At 39.9% G+C, this 24,751-nt stretch overlaps 2 protein-coding genes across 2 annotated transcripts in view; one reads left to right on the forward strand and one right to left on the reverse strand.

Moving 5' to 3' along the window:
* The window catches only part of slc44a4 (solute carrier family 44 member 4), a 22,153-nt gene extending 12,413 nt beyond the window's left edge, over positions 1-9,740 (forward strand). The window contains exons 4-22 of the mRNA XM_050035222.1: positions 1,635-1,713; positions 1,824-1,923; positions 2,016-2,141; positions 2,291-2,351; positions 2,625-2,745; positions 3,667-3,750; positions 4,178-4,290; positions 4,643-4,765; positions 5,596-5,695; positions 5,899-5,991; positions 6,180-6,282; positions 6,525-6,784; positions 7,116-7,210; positions 7,574-7,677; positions 7,929-8,002; positions 8,161-8,231; positions 8,574-8,668; positions 8,755-8,839; positions 9,189-9,740. Coding sequence (XP_049891179.1) covers positions 1,635-1,713; positions 1,824-1,923; positions 2,016-2,141; positions 2,291-2,351; positions 2,625-2,745; positions 3,667-3,750; positions 4,178-4,290; positions 4,643-4,765; positions 5,596-5,695; positions 5,899-5,991; positions 6,180-6,282; positions 6,525-6,784; positions 7,116-7,210; positions 7,574-7,677; positions 7,929-8,002; positions 8,161-8,231; positions 8,574-8,668; positions 8,755-8,839; positions 9,189-9,310 — 2,009 coding nt within the window. The 3' untranslated portion in view covers positions 9,311-9,740. The remainder of the gene's footprint in view (positions 1-1,634; positions 1,714-1,823; positions 1,924-2,015; positions 2,142-2,290; positions 2,352-2,624; positions 2,746-3,666; positions 3,751-4,177; positions 4,291-4,642; positions 4,766-5,595; positions 5,696-5,898; positions 5,992-6,179; positions 6,283-6,524; positions 6,785-7,115; positions 7,211-7,573; positions 7,678-7,928; positions 8,003-8,160; positions 8,232-8,573; positions 8,669-8,754; positions 8,840-9,188) is intronic.
* A 2,933-nt stretch (positions 9,741-12,673) lies between these two features.
* rnf5 (ring finger protein 5) lies at positions 12,674-24,688 on the reverse strand. Its single transcript, XM_050034280.1, has 6 exons — positions 24,309-24,688; positions 19,453-19,471; positions 16,922-17,034; positions 16,778-16,835; positions 16,571-16,682; positions 12,674-15,810 (listed from the first exon to the last, which is right to left on the reverse strand). The coding sequence occupies exons 1-6, from the start codon at positions 24,530-24,532 to the stop codon at positions 15,692-15,694; spliced, it is 645 nt and encodes a 214-aa protein (XP_049890237.1). The 5' UTR covers positions 24,533-24,688; the 3' UTR covers positions 12,674-15,691.
* Positions 24,689-24,751: the final 63 nt, after the last annotated feature.

The following is a 24,751-nucleotide window of genomic DNA, read 5'->3' on the forward strand; positions in this document are numbered from 1 at the left end:
ACATACATTTTACGGCGGCCATTTTGTACATTCCAATATGGCCGCCATATAGACATCTGGGCAAATGCAAACATTGATTTTCTGAATCCTTATACAATAACCTTTCCAAAAATGTATAGTTTTGCAAATCCCCCAAAAAATCCCACAAAAGTTGAAATCTAAACATAATGAACCTGACTATAAAGTGCGAACAGCTGATTTCCCTGAGAACATCCAGTCAGTGGCTCCTTATTGCCCCGTCATCATAGTCATTCCAGCACTCTCTTATCTAGAGTCAACAGAGAGGCCTGATACGTCATATGTGTGTCAGCGGCTGAGTGTGTCCCAAATAATCGGCTATTTCCTTCAGTGGAGGCAACTCAAAAGCATTGGATAGCAAAGGTTAAGTTGTTAAAGTGGTTAAGTGGAGAAGTCTACTGGCCAGTGTTGATGCATAATTTCTTCCTTAGGAACAAAATATTCTACTAAATATACGCAAAATAGTGGTGGCTGGTGTGTGTCTTGCTAAGATGAGGAAATAATCAGTTAATATTACACTACCTTTAAATTACATTACACTCACTTGGCAGATGCTTTTGTCCACTGAGACTAACAATAAGTGCATTTAAACCAAACTCCAGAGGGACAAGAGAGGTGTTCATCAAAACTTTTTGCCAGATAGACTGTTGTGCCCTCTTGTGGTTGGACTGAAGTAGTTACTACTTTAAGTGTTTTTATCATCAGAATCAGAAGAATCAGAACCCAGTGTATCTCTGAGTAAACACACAAGGAATTTGCTTTGGTGAATTGGTGCATAACATAAACATATTAAGAGAAAATAAAATTAAAGGTATACTATGCGGGATTTTCCTAAAATTAATGTATAGAATCATACAGAAGTAATTCCTCTCAATCATAACTTATGACCCAGTAGAAGTGTGTGGTGATGTACTCTTCCACAGGGACTCTGCCCCCTGCTTGTATTTCCTTATTGTCTTATTAATTTCTGTGTTTGGGACGTTTATGGGCGCTTACCCCCACAGCGCTCAGGTAACATCTGGGCATTATAAAAAGGTAGCAACTAGGTGCCAGGCCATCAAGAGCAGGCATTCAAGAGACACAGTGCTGAAAAAAGCAGACATAGTGAAGCGAAATGCCAACTGCAAAACTCATAAAAAATAAACGTAGACTAGAAGACAAAGTATGTGCAATATATCCGAAGTAAAATAAAAGAGCAGTGTCGCTTTAGGGGTGGAAGTTTGCAAAAATGTGAAAAATTGTAATGTAAATGTTAAAAAGAAAATACAATGTACGGAGATATAGACCCAGAGATGTGGGGCAATGTAACACATATAGATAGATGTGAAGACGTAGAAGGTCATAGTTAGTAACATACATTATTTTGACAGGTGTTAACAAGGTTATTAATTTGTGACCCAATCTAACTAGAGTATTTTTCTCACATCCCTCCCAAACAAACGCAATAGTTAACATAGTTTCTGTGTTAAGTAAAAACATGTCCTCATACAGCAGCAGCGTTTGTAAGTGGCAAACATTAAATGGACATAATAAGTGTGACTAACTTGCCATTATGTTTTACGTCATTGGCTTTTCTTCTTATCTCTGTTTGATTGTGCGTGTGTTTTTTCTATTAGCTTGGCTATTTGGAGATCCAAGACATGTTCTTTATCCAAGAAACTCAACTGGATGGTTCTGTGGCATCGGACCAAATGAGTAATTCAATCTCTTGCGTGCTTTTTCATATCATTTCTACATTTAGTAAACATAATGAATATGTATTTGAATGATACAAAAACACTTTCTTTCTGTCCTCCCTTTCTCAGAGGCCGACCCAACCTGCTCTATATGGACATTCTTAAATGTGTCACATCAATTAACGTTATGGCGACTGCTCTTAATGGTTTACAGTGTCCAACCACACAGGTAAAGAAGGCTGCTTGATTTTATTGTTTTCTTTACCATTTACTGTGTTTTTCCAGTGTTCCAGAAATCATCTTTTTTTCACTACCTAATAGGTGTGTGTGGAAAACTGTCCCACTGAGTTCTGGGCTGTGGGAGTACAGGCATATTTTCAAAAGCCGGCAGAGGTTTTCAATCAAAGCCTCTGTGTTCCATCCTTAGACCTGGCAAAAACTGATCTGGTGAGTCCTTGTGTGTTTCCTGTTACCAAATGCAACAATTATTTCGATTTCTTTTGGTTAAGGAAACATTTTGGTTTATGAAAGATGGTCTGCATTGTAATCAGCAAACGTAACCTGACACTTGGATCAATTCACATTCACATTTTCAGAGTGTTAAAGACATTGTGGACAAGGAGCTGTGTCCTTTCTTCTCCGCGCCCACAACCTCCGGTGAGTGAAACTGCTCCTATACACAACATTATACTCATATTAATTCGGGTCTGATAATGCATTAGCACTTTAGTATGAGGCTGAATATTAGTTTCATGCAGCTGCTCCTTTAAATATTAGTGTTAATGTAACTGCGACTGAACAGAAACTAAACTGCTACTTTTTGTTTATTTCCATCTATGTTCATTGGATGACAGCTTGTGATGCAGAGTAAATTAGTAATACATGATAATTCAATCCATTTCAAGCTGATTTAATTTTCTCTACTGTTAGTGCTGGGGAGATGCTTGCCTGATATCTTGAAACTGGACAAGATCCCTTCAGAGTTTGCCAATATTCCAGGCTTACCCTCCTCAGTCAGTGACACAGTCGGCCTAATCAAGAACGGCACTGGGTAAGACACAGTGGATTCCTGACCTCATCATATGTTGAAAACATAATGCTTCTTAAAGGTCCAGTGTGTAGGATTTAGGGTGATACATTGGCAGAAACAGAATATGATAAAATAAGTATATTTTTATCAGTGTATAATCACCTGAAAATAAGAATTGTCGGGTTGTCGTTACCTTAGAATGAGACATTTATATCTACATAGGGAGCAGGTCCTTGTCCAAGGAGCCATGTTTCTACAGTAGCCCAGAAAGGACCAAACATTGGCTCTAGATAGGGCCATTTGTCTTTTTACTTATTTTTAAAAATGAAACTGTTTTATTCAGTGTCTTTGCCGGCTTGAATCACCGGATGTGTTTCTTCCGGAGAGGAGGAGACCTCTACAGATAATTCAGCTCTCGGTTAAACCCTCCTGGATAATGAACACTGCAGAAATCTAACCGAAAATTTATACTTGGCACATGGGGGAAGATTCAGCTGCTTGCAGTCTGCAATCCTCACCACCAGATGCCGCTAGATTCTACACACTGCGACTTTAGTTCCAGTACATGGTCTTTAATCACAGATGTCTGCACAAAAGAAGACACACAACTTTAATAACCCGGTTTCTTTCTCCTCTTCATCACCAGCACAGGGTTGGTGGTTTCGTGAGTTTATGTGTTGACCCTTAGTGTAGCAGCTAGTTGTAGTTCCTGGGTGCTTTCTTAGATGCTGTGGGGTTATCTCCATCCTTTTAGCCTGTCTTTACCGCTACATTACTTTTAGTAACTTCAAAGATAGTAGCTTTAGTACCAACAGCAATATGTGATAGTTTTCCCTTGTTCATTCGCTGTATTTTTCTCACCATACCCTTTACTTTTCACTTTCATTGTTTAAAAGGAGAACTGTCACCAATGCAACTTGTCCTTGCTTGTGTCCTCTTTAGAGATATTGTGAATGGCTTCAATGCCAGAGAGATTGGTACACGAATCTTTGAGGATTTTGCGTCGTCATGGCCATGGATCCTCCTGTGAGTTTCCCTGCAGAACTACACCAAACATACACTGCCACCTACTGGCATGAATACAAGTAGACGTTACTCTTGAGATTAAAGGGATAGTTTAGATTTTTTGAAGTGGGGTTGTATGAGTTACTTACTATGGATAACTACCTCATATAACTACCTCATACAACCCTACTTAAAGAAATCCGAACTATCCTTTTAATGTGCAGTTGAGAGCTGAACCTCTGTTTGTATCAAATGAAATAGTTATATTTGTAGTACTTGAACACGTTACATGTCTCACATGTCTTACAATTTAATAAGTTATGCTTTGATCTTGTATGAACATCTTCAACCTTTGTTAAACTTATTCTCTGGTTTTATATTTAACCTAATATTTTATCCACTCCTTTGTTGTTTTCTATCTTCATAACTGTTTCATCTCCCCTCTCAGAGGTTTGCTAATAGCCATGGTGGTCAGTCTGCTGTTCCTGCTGCTGTTGAGATTCACTGCTCCAATCATGGTGTGGGTGCTCATCATAGGAGTCCTGGGTGCTGGGGCATATGGTAAACACTCCCCTGCTGCAGTTTTTAAGAAATATTAATAATTTCCCCTCTGTTTGGAAGATCATTTGGACATGTGCAGTAGAAAGTCTGCAGGTGCAGTTACTTTATGTAGGCTAGATAAATAATGACTGCTGTTTTGCAGTCCATTTTCACACCACCACAAATTAATTCTGTTCCTGTGCTGTTGAGAAAACAGGGCAGATGCAGATCTATTTCCTCTTGAATGAGAAAGTGTTGCTCTTCCCATGTTTGGCTTTGTTCTAAACACAAAGTCAACAAGGGCGGTATATTTGTTATGACATGATTATACGTTTCCAGTAGCCTCTGAATTGTTGGAGTGTCTATCTTGTAGGTATATGGCATTGCTACTGGGAGTATGATAACTACAAGCAGCAGTCTGCCTCCATCACTGACATTGGTTTCACCACCAACTTCAAGGTTTACCTGCAAGTCCAAGAGACCTGGCTGGCCTTCTGTGAGTCTGTTTAACTTCACAAAACTTTTCTCACATGGGGAGAAATCTTATTTTCAATTTTCCTGGTGGCTTTGTGGCCTTTTTAACGAATAGGTGTGTGCTTGTCAAAACTCTAACTAGATCAGGTGCTGAAAGGATATCTCTGTATACTAGAAATTAAAGCTCCCTTGTTTGAATAGACTGTATTGGAGATGTGTTGACACAGCAGAATTAACACAAGCAAATACCAGTACAGAGGACATGAGTGGTATAAAATGGAAATAACCAGTGACATCATAATGACATTCACATCCAAAAATAAATGCAATAAAACCATTGCCGGTATACGCACGTCATGTTTACAACACCACTTGGTTCATAACATTGTAAAATGCTTCTGATTAAAGATAACGCTGATTTAAAGTCAAACTTAACTGACAAGTGACCATTTGTATATCAATAACTCACCTTGTGTTACCTTGAATTTGTGAAGAAATCTTAGTTTTTCTTGCATGCCTCCACAGTGAACACAAAAAAGGGGGCTGCATTTAACTAGAGCGAAACTATATCCAAACATTCATTTACACACTCTCACACAACTCCTGCAGTATAATCCAAGTCTCATTTATCCAGTCGTATGCTGAGTACTTTCCAAACGCATGCATTTTTACTAAAACTTTACTATTGTTTGAGTCAAACAATCATTTTGTGGGTGAAGTATTCCTTAAAGGGTTTCTGCTCACCCCAACTGTAACTGTAGCTCCTGTTAGATATTTGTCTTTTGAGTTCACATTTTTAGGTTGAACTTACATTGTAGTTCTCGTCACACTTTTCTCTCTTCCCTCTGTCAGTGATAATTATATCTGTGGCAGAGGCGATCATTCTCCTAACCATCATCTTCCTGCGGACCAGAATCCTCATAGCCATCGCCCTCATCCAGGAGTCCAGCAAGTCAGTCGTAATGCCACAACTCTGTCCACAGGGTTTACTCACTTTTAGTTACACAATTAACTCATTAGATGTTCTTAATCTTAAAGTGACTTTATTTAAAGTGTTATCAGGTTCATATTTAAGTTTTATTTTCTTTTATCTTTCTGTGAAGGATGCATATGACCATGGCATAACCATATTTTGTTTGTGTTCATATTCAACAGGGCAATCAGTCACATGATGTCCTCTCTGCTGTACCCTCTGATCACCTTTGTTCTCCTGGTGGTGTGTGTTGCTTACTGGGGCGCCACTGCTTTGTATCCTTTAATGTTTTTGTATGTATGTCTATATGTTTGTATGCAGACTATTAATAACCCTCTGTACCATATAAAGGTACAGACTATTGCTGAAACATCTCTGAAGTTGTGTGTGTGCTTGTTTTTGCTCTATAATTATTGCTACAGTCCAGATCAGTATCAGTTCTTCTTTAAACTAATAATTGTAGATATTTGGCTACCTCGGGAGGCCCAATCTACAAAGTGGTGGCTCTCAACTCCACTATGGACGGCTGTGGGACTGTCAATGGCACTGTGGACTGTGACCCTCAGGTGAGTGGGCGGAATGGGAACTCAGTGTGGATAAAAAGTTAAAATAATTTCTCTGTCAAATCACCGTGACACAACTTTTAGTAGTATCAAAATATTTCTCATGTATAACCACTCATCAGTAGAAAAGGTAAATATAACTGGATAAAAAGTCATACTGTTGATGCTCAGACATACTCGTCACACTGTCCCTTTTCCCTTTCTTGTTCTGCATCATCAACTCATTCATTCTGCCGTCCTCTCAGAACTTCACCTCATCAGATTACCCAGGCTGCCCCTCAGCCAGCTGCATCTTCATCAAATACAACGACGAGGGTTTCTTCCAGAGGAACCTCTTCAACCTGCAGATCTACAACGTTGTGGCTTTTCTCTGGTGTGTCAACTTCGTCATCGCCTTGGGCCAGTGTACGCTGGCAGGGGCCTTTGCCTCTTACTACTGGGCCTTCACCAAACCAGATGATATCCCCATGTTCCCCCTGTCTACTAGCTTCATACGCGCACTCAGGTAGGTTAATGAGCTGCTGTCATATCGGTTATATTCCTGCAACCATACATGTGTCCGTCCCTGTCAAAAGTGTCCAAAACACTGGATGCCTGCCCTCTTAAAGGGTGATGTTTCTGGATTTCTGTTCAGTCATTCTCGTGACATGGTTAAATTAGATCCCACAGAGGGTTATGCAGAAAGGGAACTTTAAGTTAAGAGTAAATCACAGGACAGACTGACAAACTGCAGTTCCCTGTCTGGTTTCTAGAGGGTGCTTTACACCTACACATAATCGTTTGGGGAAGCAGACCTCAGTCAGACGTTCAGACATTATCATTTATTTATATTTCAGGTACCATGTGGGCTCCTTGGCATTTGGTGCTTTGATCCTGACCCTGGTGCAGCTAGTGAGGATCATTCTGGAGTACATTGACCACAAAACAAGAGGTAAGGCTGACATGCCCACATCTCACATCCACTGTCTGAAGAATACTGAACATGTTTTATCTGCTTAGTTAATTTTTGTAACTTGTGCTTCAGTGTAAATACGTCTTGAGCACAAGCCGAGCGCTATCGAGTTCCATTATATTAGAGAGAGGGCAGACATCTTGGCCGATATCTCTTAGAGATACATCACGTTTTTTTTTACAGGACAGATGTGTTTGTCTCTTTATTTTCCAAATATTTCAGTGGTTAATTTAATCATAAAGATGTGCAGACTGTTCACATTCTGAAAGAGACAGTGTCAGAGGTTATTGCCATCCAGTAAATGACGAGGTACTTATTTACGTTTTGGCTTTCTGTCTCCAGCGGCGCAGAATGCATGTGCACGTTTCATATTGTGCTGCATGAAGTGCTGCCTCTGGTGTCTGGAGAAGTTCATCAAGTTCCTCAACAGGAACGCTTACATCATGGTGAGCACAACATATTATTGGTCCTTCCAATTATAGTTGTTACTGTTATTGTTGTAGTAATAATTAATATTTGTGTAGCTGTCATCTGAACCCATACAAAGTACTATCAATGGGGAAAACATGCTTTGCTATACTTAAAATAAGATTTTTTCTACTGACTGATTTTTTTTATATAAAATATTGGATATTATTGTCTATATATGTCTACCATTTTATTTTCCTAAAACAAGTTCATTTTGTTTCCTCGGCAGATTGCCATTTATGGGAAAAACTTCTGCGTCTCAGCCAAAAATGCTTTCATGCTGCTCATGAGAAATGTAGTGAGGTTTGTGCTGAAGCTTTGTTTCCTACTCAAGAGTCTGTTTTAAAAGCTGGCTGACTGCATGTTACCTGACCTGTTCATAACATGAATACATTTGCATGTGTTAAAGCAACTCAGTGAATAGCGTTGTGTTTCTCTGACTCTGACTGTGGGTCCCTCAGGGTCGTGGTGCTCGATAAAGTGACAGACCTGCTGTTGTTCTTTGGAAAGCTCCTGGTGGTCGCAGGAGTAGGTGAGGTTGACACGTGAAAAAAAAAAAGTGTTTCAGGACTGGATAACTATACAATATCTGTCAATATATGTGGTGGGTTTAAAGGAATACTTCACCCCCCCCCCCAAATGACCATATGTATTTTAATTAAAGTTTAACAAACTTTAAACACTTACCACCCTTAGTCTGGTAAATTTTTAGTAACAGTTGCTTATTTACACATCCAAAAGATACGTAGAAGTATTAGCATTCATTTGAAGTCATTTTTGAAATAGATGTGATTTAATATGATGAAGTCAAATAATCATTTACATGAATGCATAAGTAAAAACTAGAGACACTGACATCTCAGTCTTTGTCCAGGCGTATTGTCCTTCTTCTTCTTCTCTGGACGAATATTGCTACCAGGCAACACCTTCCACTCTGAAACCCTCAACTACTACTGGATGCCAATTATTGTAAGTTACTAAAGGTTCTTTTCTGTTTTTAATAGTAGTCATTAAGATACATCATAATTAAAGCTTATTTTGTCTGTTGTTTGTAGACGGTGGTGTTTGGTAGCTACCTCATAGCTCATGGATTCTTCAGTGTGTACAACATGTGTGTCGATACACTCTTCCTCTGCTTCTGTGAGTAGATGTTTACAGCTTACCATTCATATTTAACATGATTTATTGACACAGGAACACTGAGTAAAATAACATTAATTAACTGTAAAACAATCATTGTAGAACCATAACTACACATATGAGCCAAACGCACCTGTTTGCATGTCACTGCCAACATGAGACATCGTTATTTCTGTGGGGAAAGATTTGAAACAAGCAAATATACTCATTTAGTGTTTACTTGACAGTAGTTTCACTTGTCAATTTAAATTCAAGAAGGTGAAAACTTATCTTGGATCATTTTTAATTGATTAATACAACAATACACACACACAGTCCGTTTCACTCAATTCGGCTCTCACTCTTACAGTGGAGGACCTGGAGCGCAACGATGGATCTCTACAGAAGCCGTACTATATGTCCAAAAACCTCATGAAGATCCTCAACAAATCCAACAAAAAAGTACCAAAAAAGGTTAAAGGGAAAGACTGAAGATCCTGAGTTCATGAAACTGCACAAACATGGTGTCACAAATTTTCAGGTTATCTTTATTTGCATCTTTTAAACTTTTAACACTCCATCTTTCTCCAAAAAAAGTTTACCAAAGCTAATTTGCTGATTTTGCACTTCTTAATGCATTTTTTAAAAATTGTATATATATATATGTAGTATTAATAACTGTACAAGTGAAAGAATTGAGCATATCAATGCGTGTAATGTGAAATTTCTATCCTACATATTTCTTAAGATGTGATTTCAGATGGAACAAAAGAATTGCAACAAAAAGTACAAAAAAAAAGTTCTTACACAATATATATATATTTTAAGATATTTGTAAAAAATTATAAACACAAAACATCTTTATGACCACAATGTTACTGATTATATTGAAAATACTGTAATAAAGTTGTAAATATGACTGTACATGAACTAGTGGTCAGCTCCTGTGTTTGGTTGCCATCAACCTCCATGCCTTCACTTTCACCCATTTTCAAAATTCATACACAATATTCTTATGGTCCAAGACAATGTTTCACAAATGATGTGCTCCAGCTCACTGGTGTGTGGTGATGCCAATCCAGGGGTGCTGTGGGATTTTGTGATAACCACACATTATTATTGCAATATTCAGCTGGGCCAAAATGTATCAGCATGTGCACACCCATTTCCCAATAAAAAGGTAAACTCCAGCTAAAAAAAGGTAATTTAATTTAAAAATCTTTACAGGAAATCTATTTGTCGCTGTTTTTCCAGTGGAATAAGAAATGTACGACATGTTAAAAGCCCTGATTGGCAGCCAGCATTAGGGATGATAACAATTAAAAGGAGAAAACCGTGAGTGGGTAAATGGAATGCTTTACAACAAAGCACGAACGAAAGGCACCTGTCTGCTTTTACTTTTATTGTCTTATGTCATGATAAGAGTGATAACACGTGTTGAAGCTATTGTGCACAGATATAAATACAGCTGTGCCTTGAGATTTTGGCTTACTCTTTGGTGTGCCTTGGGCACAAAAAGTTTGAAAACCACTGCTTTAGAGTTACCAGAGAGATACTAGCTTGCTTGTCACAGCTGTATGTAGTTAAGTGTATCATTGTATATGATGCCAGCATATCCTACCCCTGCCCCTGAAAGACATGCTGGGGTGATTCATATGGATGTGTTGCTTTTGGGGGAAATTTTGCTCTGATATCAGAGCTTCACACATACCCAGTACTGTAATTAAAATTTATTAATAATAATAATGATAATAATATTAATATTTTCTGAGCTTAATGTAGATGACTGGGTTGAAGAATGATTATTTAAGATTTTTATTAAGTTGTTGTGTGCAAATATGAATGTAGTGTAACTCTCAGCAAGCAGCTGTAAATGTAGTTAAATGAGTTGTTTAATTCCAATTGCCAGTCCCCAACAGCGTCTATGTGAGCCTATGAGAGCGGAAAAGTGGCTGAATTTGTGTGGAAAAAAAGGGGTAGTGTCCCAGCTCCCTATTAATCCAAGCACTTGTGGTTTTAATGGGGGCTATTATGATGTGAAGACAGGCTGCAAGAAAAAAAAAGGAAAATATAAAAATATCTTTAGGTAAGATCCAATGGCCGTGACGGTGTGGAGTGTTGACACAGACAAGAGGGCATTAAGTGTTATGATAGCACAGTGTGGAAATACTCCACAGCAAGTAGGTTCAAAGCCATACGTATTATCAGCAGATTGTATATATAGATATGTATATTGCATAAGTGTGTTTGCATGAAATGGTGAAAAAAATTGATAACACAAGTGTTGATGTTGTTACAGAAGGTAAATTAATCACATCAAATCAATTAGTTCTCAGGTTGAACCCAAATAAAGTGACTGATAACTACATAAAAAAATGCAACATTGGCTTGCAAACTCAATAATGTAAAAAATATGATAAAAAAATACAGGCAGTTTTACTGCTTATTATTTGGTGTGTGTTTGCTCTGCTGGGGAAGCAGGAGAAAATACATGATTCAGCTGGATTTTAGTAAAAACTTCAATTTCTGTCCCCTAATTCTGGGATGCATGACTAATATCAAATTCATGTTTATAAGTTGCCATGAGGATGTGATGAAGACATATGGAATTTATGGTTTTACATTTAGCTATATTTTCACATAGGGATTTGACATCGTGTATTTTGAGCCTATGTACACACACACACACACACACACACACACAAACTAATATTACAATATTGTTATACAGACCACACTGTCACATCCTTATGAGCACAGCAAGAGCATTTTTTCATCGACTGCAGCTTTAATTTTGAAAATATTGGCTTTGGTGTGGTTGATTTGAGGCTGCCGCTTGGAATTGTGGGTAATTTCTAACAATAAGTTGTAGAAAATGTATATTAAGAATTGATATATCCATGAAATAGTAACTTTTATCAGTGATATGCTGACTGGTGAGGTGGGCAGTGACAGAAATCAGCTGTTTTCGAGCCACAGCTGCCACTGTAGCACTGTTGAGTTGTTATATCTGCTAGAACCACGAGCCATCACATTATTTTATCGCTTTGTTATGTTTTTAATTTGGCCACTCCTGCCATGGAATCCAAATGTCTTCCACACTGCGCAAGGTGGCAGAGGGAAACGAGCTGCAGTACCATTTTCAACCGCATGAAGGTGTCAAAGGACTGGTGGCGCTCTTTCAACACTTAGGCTGCTGGCAATAAAGACAGTCAAGCATCTATGTGTAGAAAAAGTGCCCTCTGTGTGAGTAAACGGCCATTGGAACTCTGTCCCACCCAAACACTGTTACCCGCAGCAGGACAATGCACCATGCCACACCTTAAAAACTGCAGTGGATGGAAAAGCATGTAAATTCCACATTTCCTTTTGCAAATTTTCCAAGAATTTGGTTAAAATTTGTGCTACATTTGAATGGAAACCCGACAGTAGATGACACTGGGAGCACCCAGGGTAATGTTCTGAGCATATGGGTACAGTTTGTGTTTCACAAAGCTCATTTGGGTATAAAAAAGAAAAGCATTGGGTGGGTCTCCAGTCAGGCTCCCATTCATAGTCTATGGAGCATCTCCAGACTTTATACCCAATGACATCACAAGTTTGAGACTTATTTCTCTGGTTTCTGGCTTTGAGAGAGAGTTGCTCGTGTTCCCAAATACTGATTAAACTTTCCCAGACTGTGGAAATAACATTGGAATTCTTAATTTAGGTGGAGCTCTCCTTTAAAGCCAACAAAAACAGACCCTTTTTGTTTGTTGTCTGGATTTAATGAAATAACTGCATGGATGAATCATAACAGACCCAAATCTTTTGATAAAATTAAAATGTAGATAATGACAACACAACACAAGTCCATGTTTTTATCAAGTTTTTAATCTCCTACATCATTTGGTTTTGCACAACGTCTCCAGTTTTAGTCTGTCAAATCGTGACTTCCATCATTTGTTTTAGTGTCACATAAGCCTTACAATACAAAGTGTAGCTTGAACAGACAAGTATGCGAGAAATGACGAGCCCCAGCAGCCATCGTGTCAGACATCCCACAGAGCCCTCCGTCTCCATCTCTGACCCTGGTGTGAATGTTTTCGAGCCAAACACCTGATTGATTACATCTAGATCAGCTACACTCCAGTGATAGTCTTTTTACAGGTGTTGGGGAGCATTACTGTGAATGAGAAGAAAGCTGTGTGAAGACTTCTGTGGCTCCAGAGAGAGAGAAAACTACACGGTGTGGGGTTAAAGTAAGTGAGAGAAGCACTTCTTGCTTAAGGTGTCAATTAGTAAGACAAATGTATGTTACTTTAGTTTTGCTCGACTGCTTCAAACAGTATAACAGTAAAAGGGAGATCTTTGACGTGCACGGTGTCATAGATCAAATCACATTAGCAGGGAAGCACGCACTGTGTTGCGCTCATAACATTTAAGAGGAGACACCCCAGGTGAATAGGGTACATTTTTTTAATTAATAAAAATCACCATGAAACTTCCCAAGTTGATTACGTACATTAAGAAAATTATTTATTGTTTTACAAGTTTTCTCAAATGTTTAAATGTGCAGATGAGGCAGTATCTAGTTAAACATGCACAGATTTGCATAGAAAGGAAATCTGAACAATGGATAATGCCAGATTCAAAATTCTGTTATAGAAATTTTGTTGACATATCAGAGTCAAAGGAGGATTTTTTGATATCTCTATCACCTCTCCATAAATCAGAAAATACTGTCAGCAGCAATAATGAAAAAAAAAAAATCTAATTTCTTAATGATTTTAGGAATAAAAGTTACATAAATCAGTCTGTGAATGATATATAAACAAACCCCTTTGTAAAAACCAACAGAATATGTATGAGAATAAAACTGGAAAATTTGGTGTATGTAAGTGCAACTGAAATGTTGATTTCTGGCTCAGACTTTAAAGATATGTATTGTAAAATGTAATTTTTTTTAGACAAATAATAAGAAACTACAATAGGGTAAAAAAACGTAACTAAATTTAACCATCACCATGAAACTTCCCTAATTTATTACTAACATTAACACGGTTACTTTTTGTATTACAAGTTTTCTGACATTATATGTTTGATTATGCAAATTATTTAATTAGTTATACACTAATTTGCGTATGTTTCCTGACTAACATTGGATAAAGCTGGGTTCAAAGTTCTTGTTTGATTTTGTTGACATATTAAGAGTCAAAGGTTTTACAGAGGGAATATTATCACTCCATAAATCAGAAAATACTGTCAATAGCCATACAAAAAAGTCGATTTTTTTCATGTTTGTGTATTTTGGACATGTTATGGAAGCAAAATTAGCCCAAAATCTCAAGACTGACAGCGCATGGAAACTGTTTTCACCTGGAATGTCTCGCCTTAACTTGAAGGAGAGGTTGGCAGAAGAGTTATTAACTTTGGCTGCGAGCCTTTTCTCGAGTAAAAAGGAGGGAATTGATGAAAAACCAGGAATTGTTTCTAACTTTACAAAAACATCTTGAGGGCCCGCTCGCTCGTCTCGTCCTCTGTCGCCCTCTGTGGCTGCTCATCCACTCAGAAAACACGTAAAAACAGCATTTACAATATTCATATGTACAAATATATAATGTTTACACACTCACTCAGACACACAGACACATACAGTCAGGAAAAAAACAAATCAACTGCGACAGAAAGTTCATTGAACTGCTGCACGTCATTCCTGTAAATTCTAACACGCTGACCTTGTTCCTCCCCACTTGTTACAGTGCATCGACTCTGCTGTCGTGACACACAATGCAGCATATCATCGAGCTCCTTTATCAGCCACAACTTTTGCACTGTAATCAACAAACTGTGCGTCAGATTGCTTTTTTCTCTCCTAAGTTGCTCGTGTTGATGCAAAAATCTCCCAAACCGACCCTTTGGCAGCAACACCCGTTCACGTCTGTACAGCTTTGTGAGGAAAGACACGACAAGTGGTTAAACACCAGCGAACACACCAATCTTTAGGACAGCCTCGTCTACAAATGACTTCACAGTGCAATGGCAGGTTTTGTTAAGACAAATGTATATAAGAAATGCATCCACCTGTGCTGTTTCTATCCGTCGATCCATTTTAAGGAGTACTTGTTCAATTTTTGAGGAAACTGTAAACAGGAACATAACTTACATTTTTCACCCACCCACCCGACATCGTACATGACTGATCCACTACTCTTTGGCCTTTTGGAGGAAGAGTTGCTATGACAACCACTACGTAATCTCATACCCCGTCTTCCCTGTTTTAGCCCCTGTTAAACTTTCCACAACGTGCCTCCTCCTCTGTCTCTATTTAAGGAGTAAACCTTCAAGAGGAATGTGAAAAACCAAAACAGAATTAGTCACTGCCCTGAATTATCCTCCACCCACCTCTTTTCTGCGCAAAGAAATCCTTTACATAGCTTACCCTGATCACTTAATACTGTCTACGAACCCAAAGTTATTTTTCTGTGTGTATATATCTACAGGTGCATGTAGAGAGGGAGGGCCAATATGACTTCTTTCGGGGTTCACACACCACTGCTTTCCAGTGAGTGCGTCTTGCATAAACAAAATCAGCAAAGCAGGTGGGTGGGGCTGAGATTCCTGAAGCGAATCTGCCTTTGCCAGGAGGAGAAAAGCAAATATAGTGTGTATAATACATCCTGTATTTCTTGTTTTGGAATCAAACACGATCCTCCGCTCTCTCCCAAGTTAGAACCTGCTGGGAAATGTCAAATGAGTGTGTGTCTGTGGCTGGAGTTTAGTGTGTGAGGTTTTTTTTTTTGTTTGTTTTTTGTTTTGTTTTATTGCGCTCCTCCCTCCCGCTCATCGATCCTCTTGTTGATCCATCCACCCACCCATCCCGTCTGCTCTCCATCACACGCTCAGCAGCCAGAAGAAGAAGAAGATGGCCACGAAGAGGAAGAGGGAGTCTTGCCAGTTGTTATTGCCGTTGTTGAGGTTGCCATTGCCTTGGTGATCACCTGCATACTGGTCTGATAGGGGTGGATGGGAAAGGTTATTATGCCAGTGTCTCATGGGAAAGTGTGTTTGCGTCTAATTATGACGCCTGACAGCAACAGAAATGTTTATATGCAGCTTTTCACCTACTAATATTCAAAATAATCCAATCAGTGTTCACCAAATTGAATTTAAAGGGACAGTTCACCCCAAAATCAAAAACACATATTTTACCTCTTACCTGTAGTGCTACTTATCAGTCTAAATTGTTTTGGTGTGAGTTGCAGAGTGTTGGAGATATCGGCTGTAGAGATGTCTGCCGTCTCTTAAATATAATGTGACTAGATGGCACTCAGCTTGTGGTGCTCAAAGAATAAAAAAAATTATTTAAACTCAACAGGGATGTTTCCCAGGATTAAACCCTAATCACGGTGCAGAAGGAAGCGTGCATCTACTCATGGACAAGAGACTCATGCTCTTGACAGCGGTAGATGTAAACATTAATGGTGTCCTCCTTGGCTAAGCTGTAACTTAAGCTAGCTCATGGTGTTAGGTGAGCTAGCGGTAGATGTATGCTTCCTTCTGTGCAGTGATACGGTTGGCGGGTGTTGTTCGGTAGAAAGAAAATAGTTCCTGCATGAAACTGCTCACAACAAGGTCTGTGGATTATCTTGAGTAAATGATTTCTGGAAGGAGATATTGCTGTTGAGTTTTTCAAATGTAGGTTTTTTTTTGGCACTTTGAGCACCACAAACTGAGTGCCAACAATGTTTATGTCTTTTTTCGTGTGGTTACCTGCTCTGTGAAAAGGGTCGTTGGCGTTGAAGACTGTGGTGAAAAAGCCGAAGGGGAAAGCACCGATGCCGAAAGACATGTGAAAGCCAGTGTCCCCGAAGCCCTGAAACATCTGACGCAAAAAAAACAAAGTTCAAAACAGATTAGATAAACATATAAAAGAAGAGAGAAATGTGTTCACTTTTGGAGCAACATGTACTGACTCACCCCGCCTCGACTCTCTGGCTCTGTTCTCTGTCCCTGAGGCCGAGGTGGAGTTTTCAACCTGAAGCACAGAAACATCAAATCATAAGACAACCAAAAGGCCATCGCACTAAAATCGACACACACAGATGTGAGCTCTGGGTGTACCTGGGGTCTTCCTGGCTGGAGCTTCCTCTGCCGTACAGCGGGATGACTTTCTCCCTGCTGATGCCTGCTTTACAAACAGGACACTGCTGCCTGCTGGGCTGTGTCTCCAACCACTGAGAGGAGCAAAGATGTCAAAACCTTTATAATACATATCAGATAAACCCCTCTTTTAATTGTCTAAATCCTGGCTCTAGTGCCAAATGACAGCTCATGTTTTCTAGGAAAGGCTGGTGCTGCAGCAGTCTAAAATAAAGATTTAATCCAGTGGCCTGAAGCACATTTAGGATCTCAGGACCAAGCGGCACATTCACAACAAAAACTATTTTTCCACAAATGGTTGCAATAATTTTTAATCTCTACTTGTATCCATGTCGCGTTTATGCAACTGCACTGAGAGCGATGCACAGCTCTGTAGGGTTAAGTGCAGAGAAGCAGAGTGAAAGCTGCAGTAAAGCAGCAGACAGAGGCATTAAGTGCTTTAGCATGTTTAAGCTGCACTAAGTCAACTGACAGGTGTAGTTACCACCCTGAGGTTACATCACAACCTTCTGCTGATAACATGCTGCTGGGTGCTGCCGTGAAAAGGCCCAACTCAGCAACAGCTCACAGACACAGGTGATTTCACTCATTGTGTCTGATTGGAGACCTCTTCTAGGACTGTATGGGCAGGTACAGCCCAGCTGTCTTGCTACTGTCAGGGTTTAGCAATTAATAAAGTTCAGACATGTTGCTCATAGTGGCTTTCAGACAGATCACACCCACTGACATCACTAGGCATGTTCAAGTTGAACTGCGCCTCACCTGGAAAGAGGACAAGATCAGATCTCAAAAAACTGTGGCCGCCCCAACCTCGTGAGGTTATCATTGCCCACGTGTGCATGATGTCAGAGCAATTGGGATCAAGTCAGACACAAATCTAAGCGACATGCAAAGTGCAGCTATTGTTCTGCACAGGCCTGGCTTATCTCAAACAAGCATAATGACTCGGTCACAAGCCAAGCTCACACAGAAAACACATTCTTGACTTGATCAATTTTATGGCCTTCAAGGGAAGTGAATATGATTAAGTTAATATTCTCAGGTACTGATGCAAACGACAATTATTTTCATTATCTGTTGATCCATCAATTCTTTTAAAATCATTTAATCTATTGATATAGGCCAGACAATATTAACATGCCCCTCAGCTTTCAGGAACCATGTCTTCAAAAAGGTCAATTATTGTCATCGATTAACCTGCCAATATTCTCTAGATTTGTTAACTGTTCTGTCAGAATTGTTAAAATTGAGAATTACAATTTCAAGAGGCAAAAGTGACGTTAAATTATCCACAGTCTAAACCTCACAGACTTTCAGTCAAGGGCAAAAAAATCCTCGCAAGAAAGAAATTGGAAACAACATATCCACTTACTATATAATGACAAAAACTCTGAGTGTGTGTGTCTGTTCCACGTTTTTCTCCTCACTGACTTGGTCAATCCATGTGAAATTTGGCACAGTGGTAGAGACCAGCGAAAGCACGTGAACACACATGAACGCGGTGCCCATGTCTCACGGTCTCGCGCACACGTGAACACGGTGTACAGAGAGGCAGTTAGAGCTACAGGCTACAGTGAGGCTAAAAACAGAGTTCAAATGACGTTTTTCCAAACAACTTTTTATGTCGGGGCTTAAGGACACTTCGATCACTACGGACGAGCAGTATGGAGATATTCTGTGGTTTCAATTATGTGTTTTTGGACGTTTGAATCTGGGGCACCGTAAGCCTCCATTAGGTGGAGCTGTGCTGCTACCCACTCTCCCCTTGGATCTCCGTAAGTGATGCGAAGACTAAAACTTCACCTAAGCCTCCCTCTGCATATGGGTGAGTAGATAATGGCTGAATTTTCATTTTTGGGTGCACTATCCCTTTAATGGGTTCAGTTGACTATTTAATCTGCAATTTCCTATGACCTGTATCCCAAACGCACACCATGTGAAACTGTACGTGGGCAACTGTGCACTCAATGGGTATGGACTTGTGTTTAGTAATTTTGTGTAGAAAGTGAGCAAAAGAATAAATTGATTTTCCTAATAGGAGAAAATTCCTATGATGAAATTAAAATAGTGAAATAAGAGGGAAAAAATTGGGCTAAGGAAACCAAAACTTGTTGACTACTGCCATTTCAAAAAAAGTTTAGGATTAGGAAAGAAGCTCCAACAATTAACTACAGCCCTCTCCAAAGGTCAGGGTTAATTTATAAAATATTTAAACATGAGATGGGTCAAATTTGACTCAAACACTATAGGAGGATTACTATAACAGAATACTGAACTAGGAACATAGATGTGCTACCCAAAATAGATACAGATTCATTTTCGTGTCAATTGACTAATCATTTCATTAGATCCATTTATTACTACAAAGTGTTAGCTGACCTTAAAATAATGCTGCTGCTTTATACTAATCAGTACTGAGTATTGAAAACACCTGTGTGGCTGTTTAACAATTATCATGAAACAAAGGATGAAATGAAAGAGGAGATACTCACTTGATGGAGACAGGGCCAGCTGCAGAGACAGAGACAGAAACAAAAGATTAATTTGCATTCTCACAATAGCTCCTTTCTCTTTAAATGTCAGCTGCTTGCCTCAAAACCAGCACCAGCATTCCTGGAGACAATTATACGAACATATATCAAATCAATCTTAATAGCTAGATTAAATGCAAAGTATGTTTTTGCTGTGGCACTTTTTCGCCTGTTAGTCTCCCACCTATGGAAGCCCACCTGGCCAGAACAAGCTGTTCCTAACGAGGTGGCTGATTAAACTTGTCCCTGCTCCCCATTGTCAGTATTAATTGGCTCCATCTGTTGTCAGCAGATAGCGACAACAGTGAGTGTTGCCCGTGTGGCTGCTGGCCAGGCCGACCTGCTGCTGCATTGTGGGAGTGCAGGACGGAGGTCTGTGGAAACGCCACATCAGTCGGTGCCAAACACGGAGGCTTTTTTAAGGAGGCGGATGATGACACAGGGGTGAATATGTCTACCTCTCTCGCACCTTACGGCTCTGGAGATTCAGATGATCATTATCTGTAGGTTAATACGACCTCTGACCCCTTTCACATTACCATTTTATACCTATATAAATACAAAGATTGGATTTTTGCCGGAGTCTATACCAACCAAGCATGTTCCCTTACGTCTAGAATATGATATGTAGGCAGGGGAATCTCTGTAGCACCACATTGCTTTATTTATTATATGTTGTGACACATTTTACCTTTATCAAATAAAATTAGGGCTCCTGCAAGTTGGACATTGCACTTAGCTGTATTATGATTTCAATAATATTTCACTCATTCGATGCAACGTTATTTCCTCTGCACAGAGGACTGTGGGTCAGAAAAGCAAGAAAAGCATGTTGGCATGGAGACTGCAAAATGTCACCTGAATCTCTCCGTATGTTTTGGTCAGAGATTCTTTGTGAGATAAACGTCAACAGCAAAGTTACACAGATCATGCAAGGGAACAGGCAGGACTTGTTTTTGACACTTTCAGTACAAACCTCAGTGCCTCAGGTGGGCCTAACACCTCAACATGACCACGAACTAACCTACAAACAAACCATGAAGCAAAACACGACCTCATGCCAATCTGCAGCCTTTTCCACACATGTACTGTATTAGTGTAACACTGGGTATCAGATCACTGCTGCGACTGGCATTCCTGTGGATACAAACAGCCGAACAAAGCGTAAGGCCTAAGTTAACATAACAACCCGTTCAACTGTGATCTAACATGTGGCCACACGTATAGCCGAGCTCTTGTGACCTGAAAATAACAGCTTAATTTCCAATAAGAGGCTCAAAAACCATTGAGTGAAGCCAGACTGCAGAGTGTAATGCTCTGCACAGACTCCATTACGTGACCCCAGTGGAGCCATTACACAGACGCGGAGCCTCATTTTCATAACGTTAAATTAAAATAACAAAAGCTGAGACTGGATTATCACGGTATCCCCTTTTGATCTTAATCATACGTTTACAGGCAGAGACTGCAGTAAAGTTCCACTAAACACAACGCTTGGTGTTTTAGGGAAAACAGCTTTATCTGTAATGTCAGCAGCAGCACTGAAAGAGTCCGCCTGCATGCAACAGTTTGGGCTGCAACTAAGAATTCTTCTACCCTCGTTTTGTCCAAAATCCAAAGATATTCAATTTGCAATTATATACAAGAGAGAATCAGTTTGCATGTGAGCAAAGACGAAAAATGGAATAATACCGGCATATCCCAAATGTCTTATTTGGAAAATGCAAATGCATGTGTGCACTGGTGAAGCACACAGCAGAGGAAAGAGAGGAGGAGGAGGAGAAACACAGCCGAGCGACAGGAGAACACAGGAAAGGCTCTCACACTGAGCTAAAAATGAAACAAGTGCACATAGGTAAATAACAAATGAAATACTGTCATTTAAAAATAAGATTGCAGAGACATATGAGGCGAGATCGTGATTTTTTCCCCCCGATTAATCATGTAGCCTGTCTCCCTTGCTAACCTGATGTTAATGTCTCTTGAACACAAATCACTCCTCTTGAACCTCTTACACAGTTTGCTACTAGGGCTGTTTCCTCAGTTTACATTTGATACTACATTTTTTAAACTAAAATGTGACACAGTGTAGGGCGGTTGACTCGGTTTCCTGGATAGTTTCTCTGTCACACAGCAACACAATTGAGGGTAAAACACAGGTTGAGTAGCAGTAAATATCAGGAGCTTCTGATGCCAGACAAGTGATACTGGCTCAGTTCAACAAAGCATTTCCATTGTGCTAAATCTATTTATTTTTGAGCATGTTGGCAACAATTGCAGTTGTGCTGCTGCAGCTGAGCAAATAGAGAAAAGCCAGATGAGCTGCTTCAAAGATAAACTGTGTCAAAGTTAAATAAAGGCTAAACAGAGGCAGCACTAGGAGTTTAACTCACACTGAGGCCATCTAAACTACAAAATGAGAAAGAAATAAGACTATTAATACGTAATTATGTTGCAATTTTGATTTGAAGTTGCAGCAGGTGATCTGACGTCAACGCTCTTCTTCCTTGCTGATAGTTTCATCACACTTTCATCACGTTACTCACATGATGAGAGAGACGAGGGGGGACGCAGGTAACATGGCAACTAAGTTACATCAGCTCTCATGACACAGGAGCTCCAGTGAAACTCGTGTGGAACTGTGAGGTGAATTTCTCTGATCAAATATTAAATAAATCAACAGGTGATAGAAAAGATTCCTGCACTATTCCCTGATAAAAAAAATGTTTCTTCAGGCACTGTGGTCTTGTGTACATACTGGTTGGAGGTACATTTTGTGGCCTCCTTTGGCGTGTTTGCCACAGAAGGTCTCTCTGATAAGTTAAAACCTTAACTCTGAAAAGGAGATAATATCAGGAGTCACAAAAAGATCACTGTTAACGAACTTGCAGCAGGAACATCCTATTTCCATAATCTCCACCTCCTGTCTCCACAACACGTGTGCACACCTGTACAGATCCTTATCACTCAAAACTACTAAAACATACATTGTAAACAGGTAAAGAGGTGTCAGAACATCCTGACTTTTACCACTGGTTATGACGCCCTTAGGTTTGACCCCAATCCCAATGTCTTGGCTCTAATCTCACATTAGCGTCGACCTGCGAGCCTGCACGTCCATCAGTCAACAACACTCATGAATGAGCCTTGAAACGTGTCACTGTGTGCATGTGTAAAAAGTGGTGTGAAGGTTGAGTGTTGCGCAAGTCTTGAATGAAACCGAGATAGGAGAAGGGACTAGAATCACAGTTAAAGTGTAACCACGGGTACAGTTACTTTCATTATTCATCAATCTATTACACTATTATTTAGGGACTGTTCTTTACTTATCAGAGTAGGGAGGTGGCTCGGGTGTGACTTGTGACCTCCCTCCACCATTAAAAAAAGGTTTTAAAAACAAAAACATGGCTTTTCTGAGGGTATTTAGGATGAATATTAATACGACCATTTAAAGTTGAATGTCCCTACCCTAAGCCAAATCAAAAAACATAACTCTCTCTGTAGTACTTCAAAAATTATTGGACCATCCCCTCCTCTTTCATAAGTAATGAACAGTCCCTCCTCAAGGTTATGCTAATATAACTGAATTGTGCAAATATTGGCGGATATACTGATTTATTAGTCAAAATGTTTGATTTGTTTCTCATTATTTTTGATGTACCAGGGCTCCAGACAACTTATTTTCATTATCAGTTCATCTGAGAACTGTTTTTAAATGTATATAATGTCAGAAAATTGTGTGAAATGTCCAACTTGATGTCTTTTAATACGGTGTGAATGCTCTCCGTTTTCACTTTTCATTATTATCATTATTATTAAGTACACTTTTTTGATTCACTACTCCTTCCACATTTTTCAACATAAAAACATTCAAACACATTTAAGCCAGCAATTCAGTGCAGCATCAGCTTTTCAAAAACCTTGAAATATTTCACAGTATTGGTATCATTCAACTTTTCAATGACATTCACACTAACTGAACCGCTTTCAACTTTTTCAACTATTCCTATCACTTCACCTTATTCTTACTCATTAAAGCCAGTGTCAACTGTAAAAAAAGAAAATAAAAAATTAGAATATTCCACATCATTAAAACACTACTGGTATTATTCAGCATTTACAGCCAACACTGCAGTTTACTGTCAGCTTTTCAGCATGCAGCATTCACACCCACTATTCCTTAGAAACTTCATGCTGAAGTTACTTGTGTTATCCAATAAACTGCCAAAATCTTAATATTTACACTAATTTACAAATACTGAAAAGCAGCTAACCCTCACATCTGAAAAGCTGGAACCTGCTTATAAGTCACCTTATAAGTTGTTTAGCACTGCTGCACACCTGACAGTGGCACATTTGGACTGCTGTAAATGACTGAACAAGGACCTGATCCTAAAGCTGCAAATAAACACCAGACAGATTAAACTGAAAGTTAATGTGTTACAGTGTGACCTCTGACCTACATGAAACCATATGATATGAGCCAGTTCACATGTGCAATTTGCAAATAAGGTGATCAGCCTTCATGTGAAACATCAGGACCACAATCACGGTTAATAATGACGACTGAAGTTCAGTTTATCACCGACAGCAAAACCAACACACTCAAGCCATCTTGGCCGCTGCCATCTCCTACATATCGTTGAGACAACCGTTTAATAACAGCGTGTTTTGGGGCGTGATTCCGCCGTGAAATAAATCCAGCTGACGCTAAAAGGAGGCCGCACACACGGCAAAACTACACACAGCGTAAAACAAAACAACCACCACCTCCTCCACACATGAGAGCTACCCCCGTCCCCCGCCTCGTCTCCTACCAGAACAAGTGTCCGCACATACTGATGACAGCGTCTCTGGCAGTGTCCAAACAAATGTTGCACTCGAAGGTGGCCCGGTCCCGCTCCCGTTCGCCCTCCCCGCTGCCGCCGCCGCCGCTGCTGCCGCCCTGCCCGTCGCGGTCGCTGCTGCTCTCCCCGGCCGAGTATCCTCCTCTGCTGGCCGGCCCGCCGTCACTCGAGGACCGGGGATCCGCAGCCGCCATAGTGTTTACTGGGCAAGTGAGGGAAGTAACGTACCGACCCGACCCAGCCCAACCCTACCGAGCCCGACCAGAGCTAACGTTAGCCGTGAGTCACAGGCGACGACAAGTGTCACACCAGACCGAGGCTGTTGCTGTCGCGCTACCTGAATGAGGACTTCCGCTTCCGGGAAAAACACAGACGAGAGGCGGGGAGAATAATAAACACCACCCCTTACTATT

The sequence above is a fragment of the Epinephelus moara genome, chromosome 22 (assembly GCF_006386435.1).
Source record: "Epinephelus moara isolate mb chromosome 22, YSFRI_EMoa_1.0, whole genome shotgun sequence".
In the NCBI taxonomy this organism is placed as follows: Eukaryota; Metazoa; Chordata; class Actinopteri; order Perciformes; family Serranidae; genus Epinephelus; species Epinephelus moara.

Bases quoted from the DNA above. Each gene is read 5' to 3' on its own strand.
- rnf5 (XM_050034280.1), bottom strand. From the start codon at position 24,532: ATGGCGGCTGCGGATCCCCGGTCCTCGAGTGACGGCGGGCCGGCCAGC. The intron at 16,683-16,777 runs GTGAGTCAGTAC...TTTTTGCGTCAG, and splicing joins AGCCAGAGAGTCGAGGCGGG to ATGTTTCAGGGCTTCGGGGA. The intron at 15,811-16,570 runs GTAACCACACGA...CACCCCTATCAG, and splicing joins CGACCCTTTTCACAGAGCAG to ACCAGTATGCAGGTGATCAC.